Source organism: Cavia porcellus, unplaced genomic scaffold (genome assembly GCF_034190915.1).
Source record: "Cavia porcellus strain 051 isolate PalLab524CR breed Dunkin Hartley unplaced genomic scaffold, mCavPor4.1 scaffold_7, whole genome shotgun sequence".
NCBI lineage: Eukaryota > Metazoa > Chordata > Mammalia > Rodentia > Caviidae > Cavia > Cavia porcellus.
In genome coordinates, this window is record NW_026947490.1 from 89,013,223 (window position 1) to 89,039,808 (window position 26,586).

The following is a 26,586-nucleotide window of genomic DNA, read 5'->3' on the forward strand; positions in this document are numbered from 1 at the left end:
TGGAAGTATTTTTATCAATAAAGGCATGTTGTCAGTCATTAGCAAGCCTACAGGAAAACCAAGCGAGGATGTGGCTGCACTTGTGCTTTTTTTCCTGCAAGCACCAACCTTCATTTTGATGTCCCTTGAACTTGTTACACCTGTCACACAGTAGGTGTGCATCAAATCTTTTATGAGTTTTTACAGCCCTTATAACCCTAGGAGATACATCAGAATGACTGTAAGTTGATTATTCTTGGGTAAATCCCTGCCTTCCTAAGATTCATATTTTAGCTCCTCCAGTCCAAAGAGTTACACATACTTATTTTGTACTTATTCACAGGCTAAAAATGATTGCACCTAATTTCTCTAAAAATTACCCTAACAATTGATCATGACTCAGTGATACTGCATGTTGAGTGCCCAAAGCCTCAAACATTATCTCACTTAATGTTTACAGTTACTGGACCAAGAATATAGCTCAGCAGCACACACCTGCCTAACAAGTGCAAAGTTGTGAGTTTGATTCCCAGTACCATAAAAAAATTTACAATTGCTATATGAGGTAGGATATATTATTACTTGTACTTTTCAGGCAAGAAGAAATGGAGAAAGTAAGGAATTTGCCCCCAGTCACAGAGCTAGTGAGTGGCAACACTGATTAACAGTCAACAGACTCAAATAATATGCTATGTTGCATGATAATATATAATATCTTATTTTATAATGCATTCTGAAAATGCTTCCTAAAGCATTCATTCCTGTTTTTCAGGGTTTGAGACATCCAGGTAAGAAACCTACAGGCTAGACTGCATCCTATTCTAATAGTAGCAGAATTACAATGTCCCGCTGACCCTGCAAATCTGGAGCAAGTCACAAGAGGACCTTGTGTTTTCCTGTCCTCCAATACTAATATATACTTTATATTTTTCTTTCTGAAAATAATTTTTAAAATACAATTATTACCCATGTGATGGTACTACATATTCATTTCTGTAAGATTTACATTCAATTTAGAATCATGATATCCTGAAAAACTTTGAAAACTCTGATATCCATATACTACACAGATCACTGGAATCAGGTCAACATGTTGGAGGTATGTCAGTAATAACTGGGGAAAGGCCAGAGGCTTGGGAAAAGTAGTTTTCAGTCCTGATGAACATACTCAGTTTCACTGAAACAGTTCACACCACGGGAAGTAGTAAAAGAAAGCAAACCCAGCTTAAAGAACCAGAGTTTTTATCTAATTTTACAAATGAGATTATGTTTCATGGAGTTTACTGGAAAAAGAACAATGTAACCAATGTGCATAGATCATTAGCCTATGTCAAAAGAGCCTACAAAATCCTATCCCTTCCCTGACTTAGTTCCTTGAAATTCTCTCCCCTCAGCAAGTATACCATATCATTTCAAACTGAGCAAATCTGACTTCTTAAATATTTAAGTGGGGTTCTTCTGTTTCACCAACTAAACTATAAACTGCTTAAGAGACAATATCAAGATTTCTGTTTTATCTACTCATGCAATTAATCACTGCAACTTGCAGTGATGCACTGCAACTTTGGTGAGAGAGTGATAATAGAGCCCTACCCAATTCGTGCAGAACAATGAGGAATATATAAAAGTCCCCATGGAACATCAGAGAGACTAGTGTTTCATGCTTTGTGCATTTTAAATTATAGTCACTAACATTAGAAAGGTAAAGCATAATAACACTTAATTTTCTAACTAAATTAGAGATTTGGCAAAATTCACTTTCTTAGAAACTTCCTTTTTCCCTCAAAAAGTAATCATGTAAAACACTTCTAGCTATAGCTGGCACAAAGAAGGCACTTGCCAAATTCTGGTTTAACCTCCTCAAAAAGAAATTTCTGAGCCTCATGTAAGAGTACAGGACAACAACAGCAAAAGAATAGGATAAACTGAACCACACTCCAGAAATCACCACACAGAAAGAGCACAGTACTTGGATCTTTGTATGTTAGACACAAGAAAGAAGAGTAAAATAAATACCAACTTTGTGGATTTGGAAATTCAGAAAATTAAGTTAAAGATGGAACTATTGCAATATATACATGGCAAAGTATTGCAATATATATAGGCAAGAGCCAAAAAAAGTTAAGATATTTTGAACACCTTTCTGGCAAACACTCTGCAGGTATTCTCTCCTCTTTCTTTCATATAATCCTACATAAATCTATAAAAGATGAGTACAGACATCCCCATTTTACAGGTACAAAAGCAGAGGACTTGAATCTTACTGAATTTCACTACAGTGTCACTTCCTGAAGTAAAATTTATGGATGGTGAGCAGTTGACACAAGCTCAGCCAGACTCCTCTGCCAGTGCCCTACAAAAGTAATTTCCCTCTCATCCCTCTAGGCTCTGCCATTACCATGAACAACAGCCCCTCCCTGCCAGCTCTCTGGCTAAGGTAGAGAAAACAGAGTAGAAATGGGAACATCACTCCTTCGGGGAAGGCAGAATGTTCAGTCTTTTCACTGGCAGGTACTCTGGTATGTCAGTTTCACCTAGACACCAGCCAGTCCTTCTTCACTAACAGTTTTCCATCATCACCTGCTCCTCTGGAAAGATATCACAAGCCAACAGAACCAGAAAAGAGTGGCGTGGGTCACTGAATAAGGGAAAGCAGTAGCAGTCTCTCACTAAATTACTAGGATATGCACATCTTCACTACACACACACACACACACACACACAAGAATACATGCATACCTTGCTCAAACATAACAGAATTCCCCAAATAAGTAAATTAAGTCAGTAGGCAAAAACATTTTTCTGCAATTCTTGTGAAGCCTGTTAAAGTTTTCCCATCCATTCCCAATGACACACATAAGTCTCTGCTTTCAAATGAGGCACATGACTCAAAGATCAGAACCTTTTCCTCCTAACATCCAGAGTAAAGGAAAGCCAGAGAACAGTAAGGAGGCTGGTCATTCAGCACACACCAAGTGGCCATCATCCAGACATGGAAGGGAAGGTTCTGAAAGTAAATGCCCTTTAAGTAGGAGGACAACAAAGGCGGGAGTAGAGGCCAGCAAGGAGGAAGCAGCCAGGCAGCAGCGGTTCAGAGGATGCCCGTGGTTCAGAGGGTGGCACTGCAGCCCAGAGAATGCCTTTAGATCTTTTCAGTTCACCCTCAAGGGTAGAAAATGACCAACACACTTACATACATGGGCATACACGCCCACACACACTATACCAACATGGACACACATACCATCTAGGAAATACCCCACTGCCACAAGAAACAATGTTTATGAAATTTGATTAAAAGGAAGGCTTTTAAATCTAATAACATTAATTTAGAACTTTTAACAAGAACATAAAATATTAAATCTGTTTGCAAAAATGCAATAATTAGTAATAGCACTTATATATCTGTGTAATCTAGAGATAATTCCATAAAGACTAAAACATTTGCAGGCACGTTACTTTTCTAACAATATTTAAAATGTCCTTAATGAGACTCACACGGGAAATGATGTTCTTAACTGAATATCATTAAGAAGATAGCACTGCTAAATTTTAGATAGTAAAATAGCAATGTCCACACACTCTTGTGAGATAACGGCAGTTTTTTAACCTTCCATCACAAGTCCATATCAAAGCCTGTCCAGAGGCTGGCTATGCTGAACACTATTGGCTTTACTTATGCTAATCATTGCTCTCTCCATGTTTTTTATTTTCATCAAACTTCTCCAAATCTCATTCTCATATGCAGAGAACAGGATATTGTGGTTGGCCTTTAGTTCAGACTTCAGGAGGGAAAATGGGATTAGGTCAGGTTGATCAAAGGCTATAAAGTTACAATTAGGAGAAACAACTTCTGGTGGCCTACTGCAAAATGACATAACTATAATTTACAATAATATAATATTTATTTCAAAACTTCTAGGACAAAATATTTTGAATTGTCTCACCACAAAGAAATGATGACTGTTTGAGATGATGGGTATGCTATCACCCTGATCCAGTCATTCCATAATACACCCATGTATCAAAGAGGCACATTATGCCCCATAAATACGTATACTTATGTTTTGACTATAAAAACAAAAAATTGCTTGACTTCATCACTTACTCAGCATGGCTGAGCCTCAGTTTTATCATCTAGAAAATATTAAGTGTAGGGCCGGGGATTTAGCTCAGTGACTTAAAAAGTTGCCTGGTAGGCACGAGGTCATGAGCTCAATCCCTGCTATATATATAAACTCTGACCAAGCTACCACGGAGAACTCTGAAGGAAGCAAATCATATAACTAAGATAAGAGCAGTTTGAAACAAATATGTTCAGTGTTTGTTTTAAAACATATATAGTTAAGCTTATAAAAGATGAATTCAGAGCCACATACATATTTTTATTAAAAGTTATAATGAAAAGGATAAGATTCAAGTGAATACTCGCATTATATAAGCCAAAAGACACTAAATTTACCAGTTCTTCCTTTTAAAAGATGTTTTGGTAATTTAAAAATTACTATTACAAATGTATCTTCAGTTTATTTCTATAACCATTAAACTACATAAAAGATTATCTGGAAAGGATAACCAAGACTTCAATGTTCAGTATTATCATAATAAAGATTTAACACAATTAAGGATTGAATCAAACTTAGGGTTGTGCATTAGTACATGGTTATTTTTTTTGAATCACCAAAAAGATTAAATCTATACATCCAGTATTCCATGGGTTTGAGACATGATTGACAATTATCTTGTATTTGCTGTAACTTAGTATCCAACAGGCATTTCATTTGACATCATGTATAATATAAAAGAATAATTTGCTAGTCAGGAAAGTATAATCTACTTTAATAACTATACGTATTTCTTGTCAAGCCTTATAAAAGGTCTTCTAAAATTCTCTAGTAATAATAATATAATTAGACTTTAACTTTTAACAAATTTGAATTTAACCATTATTCAGCATCATTAATGTACTTGAAAAAACAAAAAATATTGCATATTTTGATGTTTTCTGGTTCTTGTAAAAATGTAGTTTCATAAACACTTAAAAATCTTTTTAATTGTGAAAATTATAATTGTTCTCATTATGACTTTATTGAGATACCCAAACATGAATAAAAAGCATGGGACTTATAATAATCGCAATGTAGGTACCTTTTTTTGTTTGTCATGAGAGAAGCGTGTCTTCTTTGGTATTTTCCCTAACTTGTTTACAAATTTTGGGATATTTAGTAGATAACAAGTGTTATATACACCACTAGTGTGAATTGTCTCTATTTGTTCTGCTTTTAGTAACACAGAAATGGTAATTTTAACAAGGAAAACTACCTCTTCCTAAGTGCCCCATAAGTCACTCTAAAACACCATGTAAGACTTTTCCTAACTCAGTATTCAATCTGAAATTTAAGAAGTAACCACAGAGGCCCTCTTTACCAACCTAAAGTGATTGAAAATATTAAATCTGTCTGATACCACAACTGCCAAATCACACACTAAATCTCATTTGTCTCTTACCAAATACAATATTAGAATTGCATTAACTTACATTTCTCATTAGAAATCTAGACTGCATGCTATAGAAATCCCCTTACAGGATATCATCTCTCAATCAGCCTAACTGCATCTATTCATTAATGAGCAGTTGATGAATATTAGGAGCAGATTGTTTTCAATGGTATCAGTAAATTAGCTCTCATCTGTATTTTTGCAAGTTTCTATACATAGTAATTTTTAACACTATTTAGTAGGGATTAAATAAAAGAATGTTATGTAAGGGTGAAGTATTATAATGTATAAAGCTAATTTTAAAGTTATTTAGTAGGGAAAATTACACATAAAAATAGACAAATACAATAAAGACATAAAACAAATAAGGCAAAATGTTAACTTTTGTTGAATCTGATGTGCATATGGCTATTCACTGTATTATACATTCAATTTTCACATTTAAAAAGTTTAAAGTTTCAAAATATCTTAAAATTGAAGTGTTACACTCCATTGCTATATCCTTAAAAGTAAAAGAACATTTCTTACTTTTAAAATACACACAGCCTGAACATATAAAGAGAACCAATACTCTTAACTTTCCTAGAAAATACTCTTCATATTTATTGGGTGTTTGACATTTTCAATTTGCTTCAAAAGAGGTACTTACATTTTCCATCTCAATGTATGACTAATTACTACTCCCAATTAAACTCAAGGAAATATAAGTTAAGAAAATTACTCAAGTCCTTATATGGTATGCTTTTTTACTCTCCACATTCTCTGCGCTTCCCACACATTCCCTGTTACTAGTCACTACCTCCATTTACTTTTTTAAAAGTAAAAGTAGGCCCTATCATATTTAACACATTTCAAAGCCTGCGGACACAGAAAATGTACAACAAAGGTAATTTAATATGGAAGAGAAAGCTATCACAATATGTGTACCTTACAGAAAATCATCAACTATTCAGAATTTTGTTATGTTTTGCTTTGTTTGCAGGGCACGGTAATGAAGCACATAGAAGCTTTGTTGAACCTTAGAGATCAAAGAAATGAACAAAATTTTTTAAATGTAATTGGTGTCTTTTCGTGCTTCTCTCTGGATTTTCAAAATAACAATGGTCATACCAAAGCAACAAAAAGCATTGTTATCTACCACTAAAATCACCCAATTTTTCTATATACAACTTTTGACAATTACTTACTGAAACAGTGTTACTGGATAAGTATTTCTATTTATTGTTGCTTTGCTAGATAATTGGTTTTTCTAATTTAATTTCAAAAACAAATTTATCATCAGTAAATAATAAAAATAAGCTTCTTAGGAGAGTAATTTTCACAAAAACACCACACCCTCATTTGAGCTATGTTACTCTCCTTTTACACATTTTTCAAGATGCATACTATCAAAATGTTTACATTTGGAAAACATTTAGCATGTCAAATTATCTCGGAGCTTGCAATTTTAAGTACATTGAAGTGTTGCACTTGCAAAGAATTCACTTATTCTCTGGCATTGTAGAGAAGTATTCCTAAAAACAAAGATATATGGTGGCTCACTACCATAGAGAATCAATGCCCATCTATTTAATTTGCTAAGACAATGTAAATTAGTAACTTCCAGCCAGATGTGTGTGTGTGATATACACATTAAACAAACTGCAACCTGTTCATTATGAAAATCCTGTCAACACACACAGAGCCACTTGATGACATTTCATCTAAAGCTGTTTCCACATTTGCAGCTATAAAAATTGTTCTAGGAATTTTTATACAAGGAATTGGAGCTGAGACTCATAAAAAGATAATCAATTTCAGCTTTTCATCTTGTATGCTTGTGTATAGACGCTTCTATGTGTTTATTTCTATTTTCATTCAGAGCTAAAATATGTTCAGAAAAAATTTTTATGATGCTATTTTTCCTTCTAGAAATCATTTATCCCCATTACATGTTTTTAAATCTGATGTGAAGTTGATTGTCTGATTCTGCAGCTCTGAAAAAGTGTATAAAGACTGACACAGTCAACAGAAGAAAAAAAGAACACTTACCCACTGGAAAAAATGAATATTTTAAAATGACTTCAAACATAAATTAAGTTTACCCGTTGGGAGGTCTAACTTGCATTCAGATCATTTATAGGGGTCTGTGTGACTATATACCCTGCTGTTTGATAAAGAATGATTACTAACCACAGGCACCCACCAGAGAATAGTGTGTATGTATAATGCGTGTGATGTCTCAGACATACAAGGCACCTTCTTAAAGAATGTCCGTTTCCTTTCCATGATAAGCAGACACAATTTTTCACCCTTTAACGCTTCTGCTTCACAGAGTGGCTTGAGTTATGCTTTGCCATTTTCTCTTATGTTGATTCTAGTAATAAGAAAACTGAATTCCTGAAATATTTTTATGATACCCAAAGTAATGATTTGCTTTCGGCTCTACATGAAAATACACATCCTTCTTGCTATTACAAAAATCGAATCATATTTATCTTTAATGCAAGCAAAAGATGTTAAAGGATTCTTCTTAATAATTTGCTATTATTCTTAAATACGGGATTCCCATCTAACCAAATTCATTTTCTAAGTCTATCGGGTCAAATTTTCTTGTTAAACAGGGCAGAGTAAATAATCTTACTGGCAAGAATATTTTCAACTAGTATATTATTAATGTGGCAATGTAATGTGGAATGAAACCAATTCTCACCTCTATGTACGTTCTGATTGCAAAGAGCGTCCCTTAACCAACATCCTAATATCAAAATAGCGCTTCTTGTAAGAAGTAAATAATCCCCGTGGTTCCCTCAAACCACCGAAATTTCACTCCCCCCCCCCCCCTAAAATCGGTTCTGCCACACCAAAGACTCCTTCCCACAGGCTTCAGCCCTAAGCAAGCGACTTCCCCGAGCGCGGGCAGAGCGCGCTGCCCCGCAGTCGCCGCAGGCCACGTGAGCAGGCTGGCCACCGGGCCACGCGGCCACGCGGCCACGCGGCCACGGGGAGGCCGGAGCTCCCGGAGGAAGCGGCTCGAGGCGGCCGCGGGTCCGCGTGGCCCACGACTGCGGGGTCCTGCGGGCGGCCCACCGCCTTCTGGGGTGCAGGCTGCCCCCCTCCCCGGGGGCCTGCGCCCCTCCCGTCCGTGGCTGGCGAAGGAGGCGCAGAGCTCTGCGCCCGCCGCGGACTGTTTGGGATTAAGAACTTCAAACCCAGATCGAAAGCAGTGAAACAGATGTCCTGCTCGCTAGCCGGAACGGTTCCGCACGCCCCATCCTTCCTCCGTCTTTTTATCGTTCCGTCTGATTTTTATTTAATGCAGAGTTCGCTTTAAAAGGGAAGAAAAAGCAAGCAGCAGGGACTGTCACGAGAAAGCCTCTAAGTCTTTTTCTCGGAAATAGCAAGGTAGGGACCTCTCCATTAAGCTGCAAGCGCTACAGCCGCCCCCTTGCAGCCAGCCAGCTAGCATCCTTCTCGGGGTTCAAGTCGACCCCCCGGGGGGCCCCCCAGCCCGGCCTGCCCGGGCGCACTCACGTGAGGACGTAGTTGACGCTGACGATGCAGTGAGGCCGGGAGGAGCGGCTGTTGTGCACGATGGTCGCGTAGCTCTGCACCCAAACCCATCCGCCGTGCTTCGCCAAGAACCTGTAGTACTTGGTGGTCACCTGCCCCTTCACCAGCACTGAGGGACGGACAGAGGGTCACTCAGCCTCAACTGCTCCGGTCCCAGAGGCCCGCGGTGGGAGTGCGCACAGGAGGCCAGGACAACAGCACATCCCACCGGCTGACTGTCCTATTAAATTACCTCAGTCCTAGGATTCCCTTGCAGGTATGGTAGTGGAGTGACCTCTCTCTGGCTCTAGTCTTCAGGATTAGCAATTGGGGAGTACTTAAAATTGAGAATTCCGTCCAGAGTGTTTTTCTAACTATGAAGGAAAGGCCGAGCAGCCTTGCTGTATTCCCAATCTCTGGAGAATAAACTCAATGCAAAAACTATAGTAAAAGCCAGAGGTAAAGTGGTGCAAGCCTTGTAAGCCTAACTATTTAGGAGGCTGAGGCAGGAAGATCACAAATCCGAAGCTAGCCTAGGCAAAGGCCTGGAGAGGTAAATCAGTGGTATTGTGACCCTGGGTTCGACCCCTGTATGGGAATAGAGAGAAACAGCCAAGGGGATTCGGTGCTTAGAAAGTCGGGAAGCCTATCAATAAGAGAATAAAACTCCTGGAGAAAATTCACTTAGGAACTCCCCTTTCGCCAATGTTAGCTGTCCCCAGAGAATCCAGTGTGGGAGCAGCCTTCTGTGGTCTCAAGTACCACCACTGCCGGCTGTGAGGGCTCCCACCGGTGCGTCGTCGTGCACTGCAGTTCCCCCGCCCCCAGCCTCGGGCACGCGCGAGGGATGGTAGGTGCAGGGCAGGGCGGTGGCTTACGCAGGTGGTGCGCACAGCGCAGGTGGAAGGTGTCGCAGCCATGCACGTGGTGGTACAGGGTCTTCTCAATCAGGTCCTGAGGCTCGTAACCAGTCAGCTCCGCCACCCTGCGGAGAGCAACCCCCACCCTCGCACTGAGTGCCGGGGTGTTGTCAACTCCCCACAGCCTTCCCAGACCTAGGCGGGCACGTGGTCGGTAGCTTAATCTACTAGATGGGCTCTGGCGATTGCCGAGCTCTACCCCGCGCAGCAGGGCGGCCTTGCGCTAGGGGGCTGCCCGCACCTGGAGTCCAAGAAGATGAGCTTCATGTCAAGGCTGGCGCGGAACATGAACATGTTGCTATGCAGCTTGATCTCGGTGACCGCGCTAGGAGGCAGCGAGTGGCCCACCGCCACCAGGCCCACGTTCTGGTAGCAGCCGTCAAAGGGGGACATGTCCAGGCTGTACTGGCGGATCTTCAGATAGCCGCTGCAGTGAATGACCTGTACGAGGTGGGAGGAGGCGTGAGACTAAGTGGAGGTCAGCAAGGGCCCCAAAAGGATGGGAAAGGGGTTGAAACGTGTTGACACTGCTGGGCCAGGAACCATGTATACACCATGTCTTTTTAATAAATTGTGTCAGAAAAGTGCACACCACACTGACCTCAACTGGAAGCTCGTAAAAAACAATGATGCAGGTGCCTGAACCCTACAAACTCTATCATATCCCATTCAGGTCTCTGCAACCTGCTTTTTAATGACATTCAACCTCATTCACCTTGGGAACCACAGCTTCCAGCTAAAGAGCAAGTTCTTAAGTCTCTGGGGATTCAAACTCTGATGCTGTGACTACAATAGGAATCCATCTAAGTTACCATTTCAGAGACTTAGGGGGACCAGTTAGTATCCAGGACTAGTCAGACTTCCGTGGTGGTAAGCGTGGTCCCCCCAGGATTCGGGGAACCAGTGGAAGTCCTGACTCATGTGTCTCACACACTCAAGGCCTGGAATGTGGAAACCATTAGCACTCAGACTTCAGGTGTGGGACTCGTGGGCCACACAGAAGTGCCAGGAGGTGTCTCTCTTCCAGCTGCCACGCACCTTGTAGCCACCGCAGGTGAGCCCAGCATTCCTCTTGGCCAAAACACACTTCATCCTCAGGAAGAAAGAGCGCTCAATCTCATACTCTGGGAGAGGAGAGAAGGCTCAAGACAGAGACAGGCACAGCTGTGGGTCCCAGCTAATACTAGGAGAAAGTCACAAGCTGACTCCCACGGGCCCAGACATCATGGAAAACACGTGCCTGCCTTACCCTGTACGAAGTGAGAGTGGTAGGGCTGGTGTGCTGTGAGCACTGCAGTCATCTCATCGTGGTCTGCTGGGTGAATATATTCATAAATGCTGTTTCCAGTCAGCTCTACCTGTAAAGAAGAGGGTATCACTGTTTCTGCATTAGAAGAAAGCCTCATAAGAGGCAAAAGCTTTGGCCACAGGGTCTTGATGATCCATGAAGACAGCTAATGGTCTGGAATTGGCCCTGCACTCTAATTCCACCTCTACTGCTTTCTAGTGACTGTTGGCTTATTATCTAAACCTCAGCTTTCTTATCTGGGAATTAATAATAATAATTGTGGTAGCAATGATAACAGCAGTAGGAGTAGTAGGAGCAGCTCTGAGATCATGAGATAAGTATGTGACCTCCTCCCACAGTGTCTGGCTTATGGTAAGAACTCAAAAAGTAAAGCTTGCATGGGCCCAGGGAAGAAGCTAAAGGACTTGGCTGGGGATATAGCTCTGCAGCACAAGCACCTGCCTGGCAAGCACAAGGTCCCAAGTTGATTTCTGGTACCAAAAAAAAAGTTGAAAGAGCTTCTTTAAGCTCAGAAATGGGGGCGACCTAATTTTATTTAAAGATTCCTCCAGCCAACAGAGAGATTTTCAGCCCCAGAAATGCAAATATAAAGGGCTGCGGAAACATCACATACAGACTATTCCTTCCAGCTCTGGTTATAAACACTGCAGGCTGGAAATGTGGACCACTCACCTACCTGAGAAAGACCCAGGTGAACTGAGGCTGTCTCTGAGATGTACATGATCTTCCCATCTGGGGCTACCACAAAGATGAAGCCATCCAACGTCTGGGGAAGCAGAAATAGAGTAAATGGAGAGGCCTCTGGGCCATCTGGAGAAATGGGGGAAGGGAGGACAGAAATCAGGAACATTCACCAGAAGAGCAGGGAAATGGAGTGGAGAGAAACTGAGTTACCACACCAGCCACAGTGGTCCCCTCCCACACACACCCTGATTGTTCATTCCAAATTTGTAAGTATAGGGGCATGTAGCAAATTGGGACATGTCCAGAGGAAGTGGTAGACAAGGATAATGCCCCATAAAACTCAGGACCCACTGAAAGAGACAAATATACATCTATAACAGAAAAAAAGACATGGCTATGGATAAGAGATGGATAAGTTAGGTCCTTGGAAAGATGGAATCCAAAGAACCAGAGGTTCCTGTGTCATTCTTGAAGGACTTTGTAGTGTTGTTTGTGGTCTGAAATGAAAAGAATAGTGACAAGGCACAAGCGAGTCAATGCAGGAAGCACTGGTCCACAGGGACGATCAGAAAGTCTGAAGTTTGCAGACAAAAGAAAACTGGCCAGTGGTCCTGGAAAGACTCCAAGATAGGAGGATTAGAAGATGAGAGGCTATATGAGCAGCAAGTCCACAGAGTGATGTTATTATACTGTATATATTTTGTGTGTTTACTCTAAATCATTAATCTGACAGGCTCTCCATGGAGGAAAGTTTAGACTTTCCCTATCCTGCCCCTTTTATCTGTAAATAAGTCCTCACAGTCCAGCAATGGAAATCTAGGATAAATCAGATTCTTCTCTCAAGGAACTGAAAATAGCTTTAAGATAGATATGAATAATCACATGGTTTTAAGATACATATAAAAATAGTTTTAAGATTTATATGGATGACCACATGGTTGGATAGAATGGTAAACAGGCAGAAGACCTTTCTAGGTCACCTCAGGCCAAGGGAGGCATCGAAGAGGCCGTAAAAGAGATGATTTAAGCAGAAATTTGGAGAAGAACTTTGGAGAAGACAGGAAAAGTACCATAGACAGAAGTAATGATGTGACAGAGGTAGAGATAGGAACTAGGGGAATGGTGTATTCTGAGGTGAAAAGTTCTGTGCAACAAAGATGAGACTAAGAAAGTATATACCCACATTGGTTTTTGGAGTTTGAAGTGTCAATCTGAGTAATCTAGAGTTGCTCCAGTAGACATAGAGGTAGCATAGGCTTCCAAGCATGAAAATACATGATTAGCTGTATTGCTGTTGTTGTTGTTACTGACAAAGTATAGATGATGATCTTTAGGTGTAAGCAATTGATGATGCTTAGGTGTAAGGAGATCAGAGCAGTTAACTGAAGTAGAAATAGTCAAGCCTGAAATTGGGTGGTCACAAAGATAATGAAGAAGAGAGACAGTCTAATTCAAAGATTGTGCTGACTATGGACTTCATGCAGATTGTTGGCAGAGAAGTTTAGTTTGACTTTCAGATTTCAGTAAGAACATAGAACACATTCATTAAGATTAAAAATTCAGAAACAGTGAAATTTTGTATGATGGAAATCTAGGTACAGAGATAAAGCATTCCTGTCTTGGAGATGCTAAACTTTCAATGCATGCACATTTCAACTTAAGATGTGTCCATCGGACATAGGAAATAAAAGTCTGGAACTCAGAAGAGGGTCTGCAGTGAAGAAACCAGCTGGAGTTAAGTGGAGAAATGACTTGATGTGGTGGCATTAGCTGAGATCACCCAGGCAGTTTTACAACTGAGAAAATACACAAAGATGGAACACTGGAAAAATTCCATAATTTGCAGAACAATCAGGGAAGCAAGGAGTCGGAGAAAAGGGGAGAGAATGTGGGAGTAGCGTTATCTAAAAATAGCAAGAAGAGACTGTGAAGTCATCAGATTCACTTCCTGTGAGTCTTTGCCAAAATATTACCTCAGTTAAGCCCTCACCATACATTCCCTACTTTAATTGGCAAAACTAAAACAGAGCCCCCATCCTTCTCCCTCTTCTCTCCCCAGCACCTACGCCACCTCATACACTATACAGTGCACCTCTGCGGGTTTGTAAGGCTTCTCTCTTTAGAATGTATACTCTGTGTGGGCAGGGCTTTGGGCCTGCTGTACTCATGGGATGAACAAGTTCAGGAAGGATTAGACATGAGCATCGGACTCTTGGTGTCAGGATGTGGTGGTGCCTGTGCAGAGCACAATGGGTGGAAGAGATGCTAGACTGGAGAGATGTGGGAGTGCATGGAAAGGGAATTACTAGAATTGCATGTGTGAATCAGTCCTGCCAGAAGTCTGAGATGAAGAGCAAAGAGATTGGGCAAGAGCTGGAAGGGGTAAAACATTGGGTTTTGTTCCCTTATTTATGTTGCTGGGAGAAATTAGTTGGAAATACGAGAAAAACGGGGAAAGGTGATACAGGGACATGATAGAAGCTGCTTAAGTAAAGGGAATTACAGAATCTTTCTAGATAAATTCAAAATGATGGAGGCCAGATCAGTGAGGGAATCCTCTCCTAAGCCCTTTCTTTGTTCTGAGAAACTAATATCTGTTTGGTCCCTGGGAGGGAAAAAAGAGTGGGTAGCAGTGCAACATGAAAGCCATTGGGATCCTGCAAACAGATGTGGCTTCTTAGGCCCCAGGCTCCACTGGAGGAGCTGCCAGTGGACTTGAATAATAATAAAGAGGGTGTGGGGGGCCGGGATGGGGGGGACAAGTGTCAAAGCTAAAAATGCCACAGGGGTTATTATTTAAAATATTTGTTTTGTGATTTAAGTCAGCAACAGGCAATTTAAAACAGTGTGCACTCCAAACAAGAAGGTAATGGGCACCTCGCAATGGCTAAACTCATTACTTGGGGGTGTGTTTGTGTCTACTGGAGGGTTTGTACAGAACCTGAGCAGGCCTGAGACTGGGAAGAGAGGGGAAGCCTGGGAACAACAGGGAGGAGATGAAATGAGATGTCAACGCAGCTGGATCCGGAATGTGTAGGCTTAAAATACTGAAGGGCATTTCCACCAGATTCCTGTGATTTCCTTTGCAAGTTTCCTTCAGAAACTTCTTTTCCAATATTTCTGAAGCCTGTCCTCACAGGCCTGGCCCTAGTCATTCCAGTTTTCTGTGTCAAAGGGTGACAAAAGTACCCTCTCTCTTTTTCCAACTGTCCTAGAGGGGCCTTATTGGGCTCTTTTCTAAACTCAAAGTCTTAAATTATTCTTCTATGTCATGCTCAGCTTCTTAAAACTCCTTTTACCCATCCAGACTCAGCTAAAAGCTAAAGTTTTAACTTTGAAGGAGTTGTTGGGCTAAGAGAGAGCCCAATCTAGGTCGGAGCTTATTCATTGATTGATTGATTGATTGAAACTAAAAGCCCAGCAGAACAGAAAGTAAGCAGACACAGGGATCTTGGAGCACACATGGCACCAGAAAACCTGTGCGTGTACCTGGAGTAGATGGGAGCCCAGCTCACGGCCAACGTTGTCCAAGGGACTTGTGCGACTGGAGTGACCCCATGCCTCTCCTAGCCCTGTGGAGACAGAAAAACAACCTTTAGTAAAAAATGCAATGCAACTGAAAGTTTGGGACTTGTCAGAGTTTACAGTTTGTTACAGGTGTTCTCAAGAGAGAGTACAACTGAATACCATTCCTAGTGTCCCCCCCCCATCATTCAATTCCCTGCACAATGAGGGGGTAGGGAGCGTAAGAACTTGTAAATTTTGGCCTTCTTCCCATTGGCTTCTGAATGGAAATCAGACTTGCTCCACTTGATCAGCTCCAGTTTCATGGGAAAGGACTTTCTTCATACACAGGCCAAGCAGGACGTCAAGTGACCTCTGCTCTAGAAGAATCTGAGACACTACACCCAGCTATAACTTGTGCATGGGTTCACTAGTATGTTCAGAGGGTTAAGGGACAGCCAATTTCTCCCCCAAAGGTTTTAACATCATTCTTTGCCCTTATCAAGAACTGGCGGACATCTCCATACACAGAGAGCAAGCTGTTGCCCCCTGGAAAAACCTGGGATAACTGGCCAGGATCATCTGGTCCCTGATGTCTTTCTGATTGGCTGTGGGACCTTCTAGTCATTCTCCTCCTTTGCCTGTGACTTTAGTCCTCTACCAAAAAAAAAAAAAAAAAAAAAAGTTTGTTTACAGTGAATTCACAGCCTCATGCTTACCAGCATCCCTGGCAATTGTCTTCCTCCAGTCTCCCTCCAAAGCTGGGTCTTACACACCCCTCACCCGCCCTACCCCATCCACAAGGAAAAAGAAGGTCATGGTTTTTCCTGAAGGCAGTTACTTTGAGGCCCTAGCAGTCTTTTAACAATATTTTCCTTCTGCCTGGACTGGTATTATTCAGTTTCTCTACTTCTCAGGTAGCATCTCTTACTAACAAACACAGCTCATTCCTCTCCTTGATGTTACCACATTTGGATCTTTTGAGGCTTTGCAACAAACCTCAGCACTATTCTCGAGCTGCCTAAAATATAAAGCACTCCAGATTCATTGCTGATTTTAAAAAATATTAGTATAGCCCATCATATTACCTCTGTACAGAAAGAAATGCTTTAAAAGCAAAAGAAACTTCTGCAGACCTAGGTCAGACTATCTTTTAACAAGGGAGCTGCTGAAATTATTTCACTAAATAGTTAAATTCTTTCATTCTTAGAACATTGAGCAAGGTTTAATTGACTTTTTTTTTTTTGAGGTGATCTGCTTCGTTGGGGGCGGATGCACGGAAAAGCACATAGTGACAAACACATTCCCACTGTAATAAAGGGTGAAAAGGGTCTTTCATAGTGAAACCTGGAGTTAGACTTCTTAAAGGTGTTGGCCAGCAGCTGCTTCCTAAGCAAGCAATCAAAGCCCTAGTTACGAGTAACAGGAGCGCCCCTTAAGCGCCAATAGGGTCTTTCTAGGTGTTTGCACATCTAAATAAATCTAACGATTTCCCCACCTCTGGGCAAATACTGATGCTCCCGCCTATGACTGGACTTCTCTCCCTCCCGCCAGGAGCTTGACCCCTCCTGACTCCCATCTCGCCCCCGGCTACCCTCCCGGAGTGACTCCACTGCCCTAGTCCCTGAAGTCCTCCCGCACCATTCCAGGAGGGCACACGTGGCCGTCACGTTCCCTTCGCCCTCCTGACGCAGTCAGCCTTCCCTGTTTTCTGCACCTGTGCGGTATATATATATATATATATATATATTTTTTTTTTTTTTTTTTTTTTTTTTTTTTGGTACCCGCTCAAAGGTACCACCCAGAAGGGGGAGGAGGGAGTTGGCTGAGGAGCCTGCACCGGAGAAAAGGCTCAGGACCCTGCTGGGAGTGACTAGCCAGAAGGTGGACCGGCCCAGGGCACCCCGAAGCCTGAGGAGTCCCCAAATCGCACGTCTTCTCCGAGCACGGGCTAGCGCTCCTGCACACTCGGAGCAGCCTGAGCCGCGGGCGACGTGTGGGTGGGGAGGCTCCAGAGGATGGGAAACCTGAATTGGGTGTACAAATATTTTTACATTTTGGTGGGTCTCCAGCCGCAGCCTCCCGATATGAATGATCTGAACAGCCCCGAGCAGGGCGGGAGGTGGGGTTTTGCCCTGAACTCGCGGCCGGCCGGCCTCGCTAACCCTCGGTGGTACGTGCCGGGAGGGAAAATCAGACTTCCCCACTGGTTAATCAGCAACCCGTCCGGTGCAGGTTAACGAGGGCCTGCCTCGCCCTCCCCTGCACATTCCGCCTTTTAAGGGATCTTTTGCTTTTATGAAGCGTTGCTTTCTCTTTTTGTTTCGAAATACCACGCGGTTAGGTCTGGGTTAATATTTCATGAGGCACTGGCTACCTTGCCTACCTGTCAGCCGTCCAGATGTAGTTCAGGGCTGAATTCGCCCTTCGGGGTGCGGAGGACACCTCCCCAAGCCCGAGCCTGGTCACCCCTTCTCAAAGTCTCCCAGTCACCCGCTGGCCTCCTGCCTGCGGTAACGCGCTTCGGTACCCAATTTCATTTGGCGAGGGGGTAAGCTGAGATTTCGTTTCTGCACTTGACCTACCGCAGAAAATTCGCAAATCCTTTGATTGTCTGTTTAAAATGAGGAGGAAACCGGCTCCCTTTGCGGCGGGATTACAGTGGGAACAAGATCTAAAGATTCTCTTGTAATTCGGTGAGGCCGAGGGAATAGGGTTTTGCAAAGGAGAAAAGGAGTTCTGCGAGGGAGGCGATAACTAAATCGGGTTTTAGACAAAAGGATTTTCTCAAGCTAAAGTGGCCGAAGACAAAGGAAAACATAATCTATTTTGGAAGATTTCCAAGATATGCCACATTAACCTTGGCAGATAAATTTTGCTTTTCCCAGCCCCTATCCCTTCCCTTAAAGTCTGGTTTACCATATTTACATAAGTAGCATTACAGGGATGTATCTATTATGGATCTAAAGGGCTAGCTCACATTTCATGGGAAAACCCAGGCAAGTTTCACTGTTGCTTTACCCCGGTGCGAGGTTGAGCCATTTCCATTTAAATACCCCCTGACCCAAGGATTACCTCAATGGACTGACTGCACGGTTTTTGTAATTTCCTGAAAATGAGATTTCGATTTATAAAACAAGAAACCAATTAGTAACCAAATGAGGCGAAGTAGATCCACTAAAATTGACCTAATCCCACAGGCACCATTTAGGCCCGTTCTTGGCGAATGAATGATGAGCCCCAGTCTAGCTTGAGCTCAAAGCATCATCCAGCTGTGTTATTGCAAGCAGCAAAAATAAATTGATCGAGCTTTTCCTTCCAAATGAATTTCATACCCTTGACAACATATAGATTACAGATCAGATATCCTCACCTCCTTCGTGTAGACAGGAAGAGAAGAGCTTTTTCTATTGCTTTATTTTGTTTTTCCTGTTAATGTATAAGCACACTCTTTCCATATAAATTATTTCTTTCTTGTAGTCCTTCCCGGGGACTACTGTCTCTTGGTGGATGGTGTGTGTTATGCCTTTTAGGCAAAGATGTAAGGCAGAAGCTGGATAAGTTGTTCACCATCACAACCTGGGGACTGGGGTGGAAAAGACCTGGGACACTGAACTCCTCAGGTCCTGAAGCAGATTATCCCAGTCACACAGGTCTCTCCTGGGTCAAGAGTAGGGAGTGTAGGGGAAGAGGCTGGCTTGGAAGCAATGGGGATGACCCCAAATCCCTTGTGTTTCACAGCTCCTGCTCAGCATTGCTGAAGCACTGTCCTGTGTTCCTCTGGTGGGGCACACAGTAGCTTTTGTGTTTCCACTCTGCTCATCTCCAAGACCGGGTACTGCACGAAAGACAGGAACACAGAATGGACACTCCCAGTTAGAGGGAGCTTCCTCAGCAGTTTCTAGGCAAAAGCCTTGCAGCACTAAGGCAAGGCTTACCTGCTCCCATTTATAGTGTTTGGGTCATCTCAGGCCATGGGAGAAATGTGGCAGAGCTCCCAAGGGCATCAGTGACTGTGCACCTAACCTCTGCAGTGTGTAGACTGCCCTTCTCTGTTGCCTGCTGAGGGGCCAGAGACTCTGCACCTCAACCCAAGACGGCACTGTTTGGTAAATCGAGTGGAGACTGACCAGTCACGCCATGCTGAGCCCTTCTTTCTGTGCCCTAGAGTGCTCCATCCAGCCCAGTTTAGACATCCAGCTCAGGACCAAGTGTGACAGCCAAGCTATCTACCCAAGCCCAAGCCTGCTACTAACCAAAGGAGGGCAAGATTCAGCCAGGTCCAGATTAAAACTGAGGACAAATGCATAAGGAAGTTGCTGCCTGGTAGACAAATGTCAACGATTTTTTCCAGGACTTCAAGCCTTGCAATGTGGTGAGGATCTGGGGATACCACCTCCCCATAGTCCCAGCAAGGCAATGTTGCAAGGGCAGGAGGATACTTTTTGGGTTCTACTTGACCGGGGACCGGATGACCACATCCAACTCGCTTTTCAAGACACTGCCCTATTGAACAGGAGCTCCCTTTTAAAGTTTAGAGGGCCTCCTAGCAGTGGCCCAAGCACCGAAAGGGTAGAGGGTGCACACTTGCACTCAGGCTCATGGAGCTCTTGGGAGATCCTGTCCTGCATAGGAACAGAGCAGACTGTGTGGAGCTGTGGCACAGCAAAGGAGAGAACGGGACACAGGACAACAATCTAGCCACTCGCATGCTTTGGGCCATGGGAGAGGGGCAGCAGAGGCCTCTTTTAGATAAATTTCCCCCGTCTGGCCAGAGCCAAGAAGAACAGAACTTGGCCTAAAGCCCTCTGCTGTGTAGGGTAGAATACCTGCACAAGAGAACTTACTCTACTGTGGGATCTGTGTTTTCCTTCGCCAAGGAGAAAGAAGCAGCAGGACCACTCTTAAATAATTATAGTTCCCTTTTCTTGCACAAAATTTAAAAGTTCATTAATCAGAGATTGGTAATGTGTATTCCAATAGGACTTAACCTCATTTTCCTGAGAAATACCTTCCTGGACAGAGAAATGCAGCAAGAATCCATGGACTTCAGTTATGTGCCCATTTGTTTGTCTGTAAAAGTTAGATGCTGCTGCCCAGAACTGAAAAACAACTCGTGAGAAATAAGCCACCTCCTCGTAAATTTAGTGGGAGTTAGCTTCAGATGCATAAGTGTACCCTGCTTTGAAGACATCTTACAATAACTATGAATTTTGTTTTTTTTCTGTTGCTTTTCATTATTTTTTTTAGTGTCCCTTCTCTTTAAAGGACAAATATATTTTTAAATCAATTCTACAATTTCTAGCACATAATTCTGCATTGGAAATACTCTGCACAGTTTAGTTCTGTGGTACACATTTAAAATCAACATCAAAACTGGAATTAAACAGAGAAAGCCAGCATGCAGCATAAACTGTAGTTAAAGACTTTTAAATGAGAAAAACTTCTGTAAGAAAATAAACATAGAAACCTAATGCTCAATCATTTCTCTGAACAGCAAGAAAAACAACTTTAAATCACCCATCCACATGGGAAACGGAACGTCTTTTTCTTTTTCAATTCTCTCCCTCAAAATATATATATATATAACATGATTAAGGATTGAGGTGAATGCTCTAGAAAGGATCTATGAAAGTTTGTTTGCCTTGATTTATTTAAGTTTTTTTTTTCTGAGCAGCTAGTAATTTCAATTCTTTGATTAGTTTTTAAAAAGACGTTTTGACAGTGATATAGTAGAGCAGTGTTACCAGGATTCTGCACAGCAGGGAATTTACAAATCACGTCTGCTTCTTGAAAGTTTATTCTGCACAGCTCTATGCCACTAGCCCAAATCAAATTAGTGCTGAATAGTGGCTATGTATTTCATTTTAGCTGAACTTGTCCTGTTCTGTGTACACAGCAAGTCCTGCACTCTCTTTCTTACCCTCCCTCCTTCCACCTTTCATAGCACCAAAGAGTTGTACATTTCCATATCTCTCAGTTTATCCTTTGCAAGGCTATTTTAGAATAGAATATGCTGTCAATCTGGAGATGTATACTTCTAATGATTTCTCAGTAATCTTCCCTGATTTTTTCTTTTTCTATTAATCTCCAACCCAATGCCAATCTAGCATTTATTCTTAATTATTCCAGGTGCCCATGTCTCACTGCTGTGTTCTTCTTTCTTTCTCTCCGCAACTCCTGAACAGTTCAATATTGTCTACTCAGGTAAACTAAGGAAAAGTTGAAACAAGTCCCAAACAAAAGCCACTAGACACTAGAAGGGGAAATGCATTCACTGTATTCAGCAAGTGAGGGTGGAAGGGAACTTGCTTATGTTTTAAAGATTTCCTTCTTTTTTCAAATGTAAGCATGGAAGAATTTTGGTTTTTTCATTTTGTGTATATAGCATTAGGCTAATATAGGATGATACAGATAAAATATGGTACACACATAAACTGAATTTGTACATTGTGATGACTATAGTTATGCTACCAGACATATAATTATTTCAGTCGGCATATCTTACAAACTCTATTACATGGAATATGACGCGTACCAAGATAAAATAGTCACCCTAAAGACAAAATATTATCGAGGACCTACTAGAATTATTTCAAGCTAGCTATAATGAAGGATTTTATCTTCAAATTCTAGTTAGATCACACACGAAATTACCGTCACTCAAAGTTTTCTGTTTCCTCCACTGCCTTGGATCCGTCTCACCCCCATCTCACCTGAGTCAACGCTGAACCCAAATTTGGCACCCCCTGCAGGCTGTGCCCGGCTCTGTGGTTTGTCACTAACTCCTTTGAAAACTCTTGAGTATTGCTTTTGCTTTTGTTGTATTTTTCCTTACTATTTTAAAGTGCTGTCTTTGCCTTTTGGGATCTCTGAAAAGCATACACTCTCAAATTTTACACCTCATTCCTATGATCCAGCTGTTCGGATGACCCTGTCTGTCTCACGGGGTGGGGGTTGTGGCTGAGTTACGAGCTCAACGGTAGCTGGTAGCTGGAGAAATAAAGGACGTGCCCAGAGTTCACAGTCTTCTGTTCCCTCCTCCCCGAAAACTCACACTCGCCCACTGAGGACGGGGAGGTGGGAGGGGCCCCGGGCGCTGAGGGGCTGCTGGGAGCACCACTGCTGGCCAAAGTAGCCCAAGGGGGGCGCCTGGCCACTGGGGCCTCCAGCAGTGTCTTTATGGGGCTTTCTTAAATAATAACAGGAGAGGTTGCCTCTAGAAGTCACAAACTGCTTTGCGTTTACTTTTTGCTTCTCCTGTCTATTTCGCACGCAATTTACAATTTGTGGACTTAGTCCTTAAACCAGAAAGCTTGCTCTCTTCACAACAAAAGCCGCCTGATCCTCTCAAGGCCGCGCCAGCTCCGGGTCAACAGCCCGCGGCCAGCCCGGCTCCTGTCCGCGTGGTGCCGCCGGGAACGCCGGCCGCTATTCTTCTCCTGCGATTACCAGCAGCCTCGAAGCAGCACCATATGCTGCTTCTGATCAAACAGCGAGCGACATCGGCACCGATAATTGACGAGACCCGCTAGAAATCACGCAGAAAGGGAGCCCACTGAGACCGCAGGAGTTGACAAATCACTGCTAATAATCCTGTTAGGAGCAGCGCGGCCAGCGGGGTTCGCAGTAGCTTTATTTTTATAAAGTAGGCGTTGACAATATAAAGGACAACAAGATCTCTTTTTTAACCAGAAGGCAGTGTAGCATAATGGTAATTTTCCCAGAACCAGTTCTTAGTACAGTTTGGATAGGAAACGTGGATTTTAGATCCTCACTCCACTTTTCCTTTTTAAGAACTTTTCAGGTACTTTCAAGCTTAAATTCTTCTCCTATGGTTTTCATGATCAAACGAGAACAGTTCAAGGAAACATTTTAAGAGGAATCGAGTATAAGAGAGTTTGAGGGCAAAATGAACTATTATTTGAAAGTTTTCCTGTAGCACCCTTGACTAATTTTGGAACATGTTTTTGCAAGCTTGACATTAAGATCAAGCAAAGTGAAACTCCAAACCCAATAACTACTTCCTCTCCTCATCACCATTTCTTGAAAAAAAAAAGAAAGAAAAGAAAAGGAGAGGAAAGAAAAATGCCTACAATCAACAACAACACATATTTATGGACGAAATTAAAAGTTCTCATTTTTCAATCGTTTCTCTTGGCGTTTGTCTATTTCTCTCTCCTTTACCATCCCACATTTTGCTTTCTTAGCAAAAATATTTTTTAAAAAATCTATTATTCGAATGTGAGCAAAGAAAAGAAGGGGTAAGTGAATGCGAGAATTACACAGTCGTGTTTATGAATGCTACTCTGTTTTTACAAAGTGAATGTTGATAACTAAAATACAATTTTTACATCATAGCAGCAGCTCAGCTTGTCTAACTTCTGGGCTTCCTTATAAGACAATTTCCCCAGAATTTAGTCACCAACTGGACACCCAGAAGATATTCTCTAAGCAAGCCAACCATTCTAATTTAATCCTATATATTTTGGAACTGTCCTAGTATCTTACAGATGATACTAAAGCCAGAGCAGCAAATCAATAAGACTCACAGTTTCAGATTCTGAAAATACCTTGAAAACTTAGAATACATTTACTGCAAATCTGTTTACCCAGAGACTAGGTAAACTTGGGACATATTCATGAATATGCCTGTTTCTCACCTGCAGAGCTATAGACATTAGTTCCATATACATAGGTTCACCTGAACTTAGCAAACTGCAGCATTCAGCACGGCTCCTCCTTCTACTAGATATGGTTCTAACAAGAAAAATAAAAAGAAAGTCATGTTTGGATTAGTAGTACTCTCAATTGAGCCTAGTATCTGAAGTGTTGACTAAAGCACTGTTGGGCTCCTTCCCAACTAAACACATTTTGATGGTCTGAAGAGAAAGTATGAATGGAGACACAGAGAAAGTCTAGAACAGCAACAGGAATTCCAGTTCAAGAAGGATCTTACTTAAGTAAGGATTCCTCTGTTAACCTTTCCTTTGCAGAGTATATATCTAGTTCTTTGCTCAATAGAGTACACTCAATCCCTGGCAAATCCTTTTCTCTTTCTGCCTTTGACTCCCTTTCTAGGCAAAGTCACTTACCTTCTGGGAACACCACTCTCATTTTGAGATAGCTGGTGGTGAGTCTGATTATGGATGCTTTGTCCAGCTGCGAGGTGATAGCTGAGGGCAAAGGCAATAATTTAGCCAGTTCATAAAATTCACTGTTTTCCTTCTCCCTCCTAGTCCGAGCAGCATTTTTGGACTTTTCTTTCATTGTGTCTGGTTCCTTCTTTCTTCTTACAACGCAGGCTCCACAGATTCATCCAAAACCAAAAATTAGCTTTCAACTGGAGGTCATACTAGGCAAAAATATGAACGCGTATGTTGAATGAAGTTGAAGTCTGCACTAAAGACAGTGTATGATGGTAAAAAGCCAGGGCAGCAAACAGAAAATATTTTCTTTGAAGTCAGAAGATACAAGTGTAGGAAATGTGCTCATCCATGGCAATTCGGGCAATCCTGGATATCAAATGCTGGCAGAACCTCGCAGGCGTTTTCTTCTATTCCGTTTGGCAAACCCGGTTCCTTGGAAAATCGACATAATAATTTCCGACGTTTGCTCTTTAGTTTCCCGGCATTTGAGGCGGCTCCGAGTCCTTTTGGGGACAGGAATTCCGGATGTTTCTTTCAGATCACTGCGAAGACAACAGTATCAGAGCATGAAAGATCTTCGGCCCGCCTTTTGCCCTCGCCCCGGCTCCGATAAACGGCCGAAAGGGGCTCAGTGCGCCTCGGCTCTCCCGGGCGGCATCGGTGGGGGCTGTTTCTGAGACACTGAGAGATCGGCAGCCGCACAAACCCCCCGTGAGCCCTGCTCGCATCCCCTCGTCCAGGCCAGCCACGCTCTCCTGCCCCCGCTAGGAAGTTGTCCAAACAACAAAGCGCACATTTTCGAAGACCCTCGGGAGACTGCAGGCCACCGGCCCGGGCCTGCAGCGTCCAGTGCGGACCCGCAAACCCTAATTCCTCCGCAGAGCTGCGGGCGCCTTGCAGGCCGCGGAACCCGGCAGCCCTGGAGTTGGGCTACCTCTCTGCCAGGGGCGTGAAGTCTGGGCGAGTCTTCAAAAAGTGGCACTTAAACACCAAGCCCATGGGGACCCTCGAGGGATCCCCAGGGCTCCTCCTGCCCAGCAGGATCAGGGACTCGAGGCTGGCAGCACAGGTTAACAGGTGGCACTCGCGACAGCTCCCCCGCGGGCTCCGGTGGACGAAGACGTCTCCGCCCCAGCCTCGCCTCCCCCGCGGAAGAGCCGCGCGCCGGGCAGGCTTCTGCTCCACCTACCTTCCGTCCTCGCCGGCTGCAAAAGCTGAGGAGGTGCCCGACTCTTAATTGCACTCATGCCAGCGGTCCAAATAAGCAACGCCGGCGACCTCTCCGCGCCCCACTATCAAAGATCCAGAGCACTCCCCGACTCCTTTTTCTTGCTCATGAATGGGGGGGGTGCGGCCGAAGGAGGAGGATGCGGGCTTTGGGATGGGCGAAATGGTTTTAAAATCCTCCTCCTCGGTACTTGCTAAGGAGCCAGTATTATTCCTAATTGGAAACCAAAAGCGCCCCCCCGTAACTACTTTATAGCTTACGAAATTTAGCTTCAACTTCACTCCCGGGCTCCCTTTCTCCCGCCTTCCCTCAGTGCCACTCACATGACTTCCTGCTTCCCATTGGCTTGGGGCAACCGGAGCGAGGCGCTCATTGGTCAATCGGGCTGAATGACTGGGAAACGCCTGGAGCCCCCTCTCCTCCCGCTGCCTTGCGGCTCTGAGCTCGGGATCCGACCCCGGAGTCGCAGCCAGTGCCACCGGGGCACAGGGTCGGCCGCTGCCTGGCACTCCCGCGGCTCCCAACCTCTGGGACCCGAGCGTAGTTGTGCTCTCCCTATGCGTCCAGGACCCCCACAGCTGGCCGGCTGCCTCGGCCGGGCGCCCGGCTGGGGCTGCTGCGAATGCCTGACCACCTACCTGGGTTGGGGTTCGTGGCGGGCGCCGCGAAGTCACCGCGACCCCGGGCAGGTGGCGGCCGGCGGCGCGAGGAGCCAGCATTGAGCTCTATTTTCTCCCGAGTTTTTATGAACCTAGAATGACGCCGAATTTATCGCCAGAGGAA

At 43.4% G+C, this 26,586-nt stretch overlaps 1 protein-coding gene across 1 annotated transcript in view; it reads right to left on the reverse strand.

Annotated features, from left to right (window-relative positions):
- Positions 1–26,084, reverse strand: part of Sim1 (SIM bHLH transcription factor 1) — a 74,598-nt gene extending 48,514 nt beyond the window's left edge. The window contains exons 1-9 of the mRNA XM_063253926.1: positions 25,765–26,084; positions 24,522–25,117; positions 15,412–15,494; positions 11,911–12,004; positions 11,179–11,283; positions 10,968–11,053; positions 10,171–10,370; positions 9,888–9,994; positions 8,992–9,139 (exon numbers count right to left, since the gene is read on the reverse strand). Of these exons, the coding sequence (XP_063109996.1) occupies positions 8,992–9,139; positions 9,888–9,994; positions 10,171–10,370; positions 10,968–11,053; positions 11,179–11,283; positions 11,911–12,004; positions 15,412–15,494; positions 24,522–24,696 (998 nt within the window). The 5' untranslated portion in view covers positions 24,697–25,117; positions 25,765–26,084. The remainder of the gene's footprint in view (positions 1–8,991; positions 9,140–9,887; positions 9,995–10,170; positions 10,371–10,967; positions 11,054–11,178; positions 11,284–11,910; positions 12,005–15,411; positions 15,495–24,521; positions 25,118–25,764) is intronic.
- Positions 26,085–26,586: the final 502 nt, after the last annotated feature.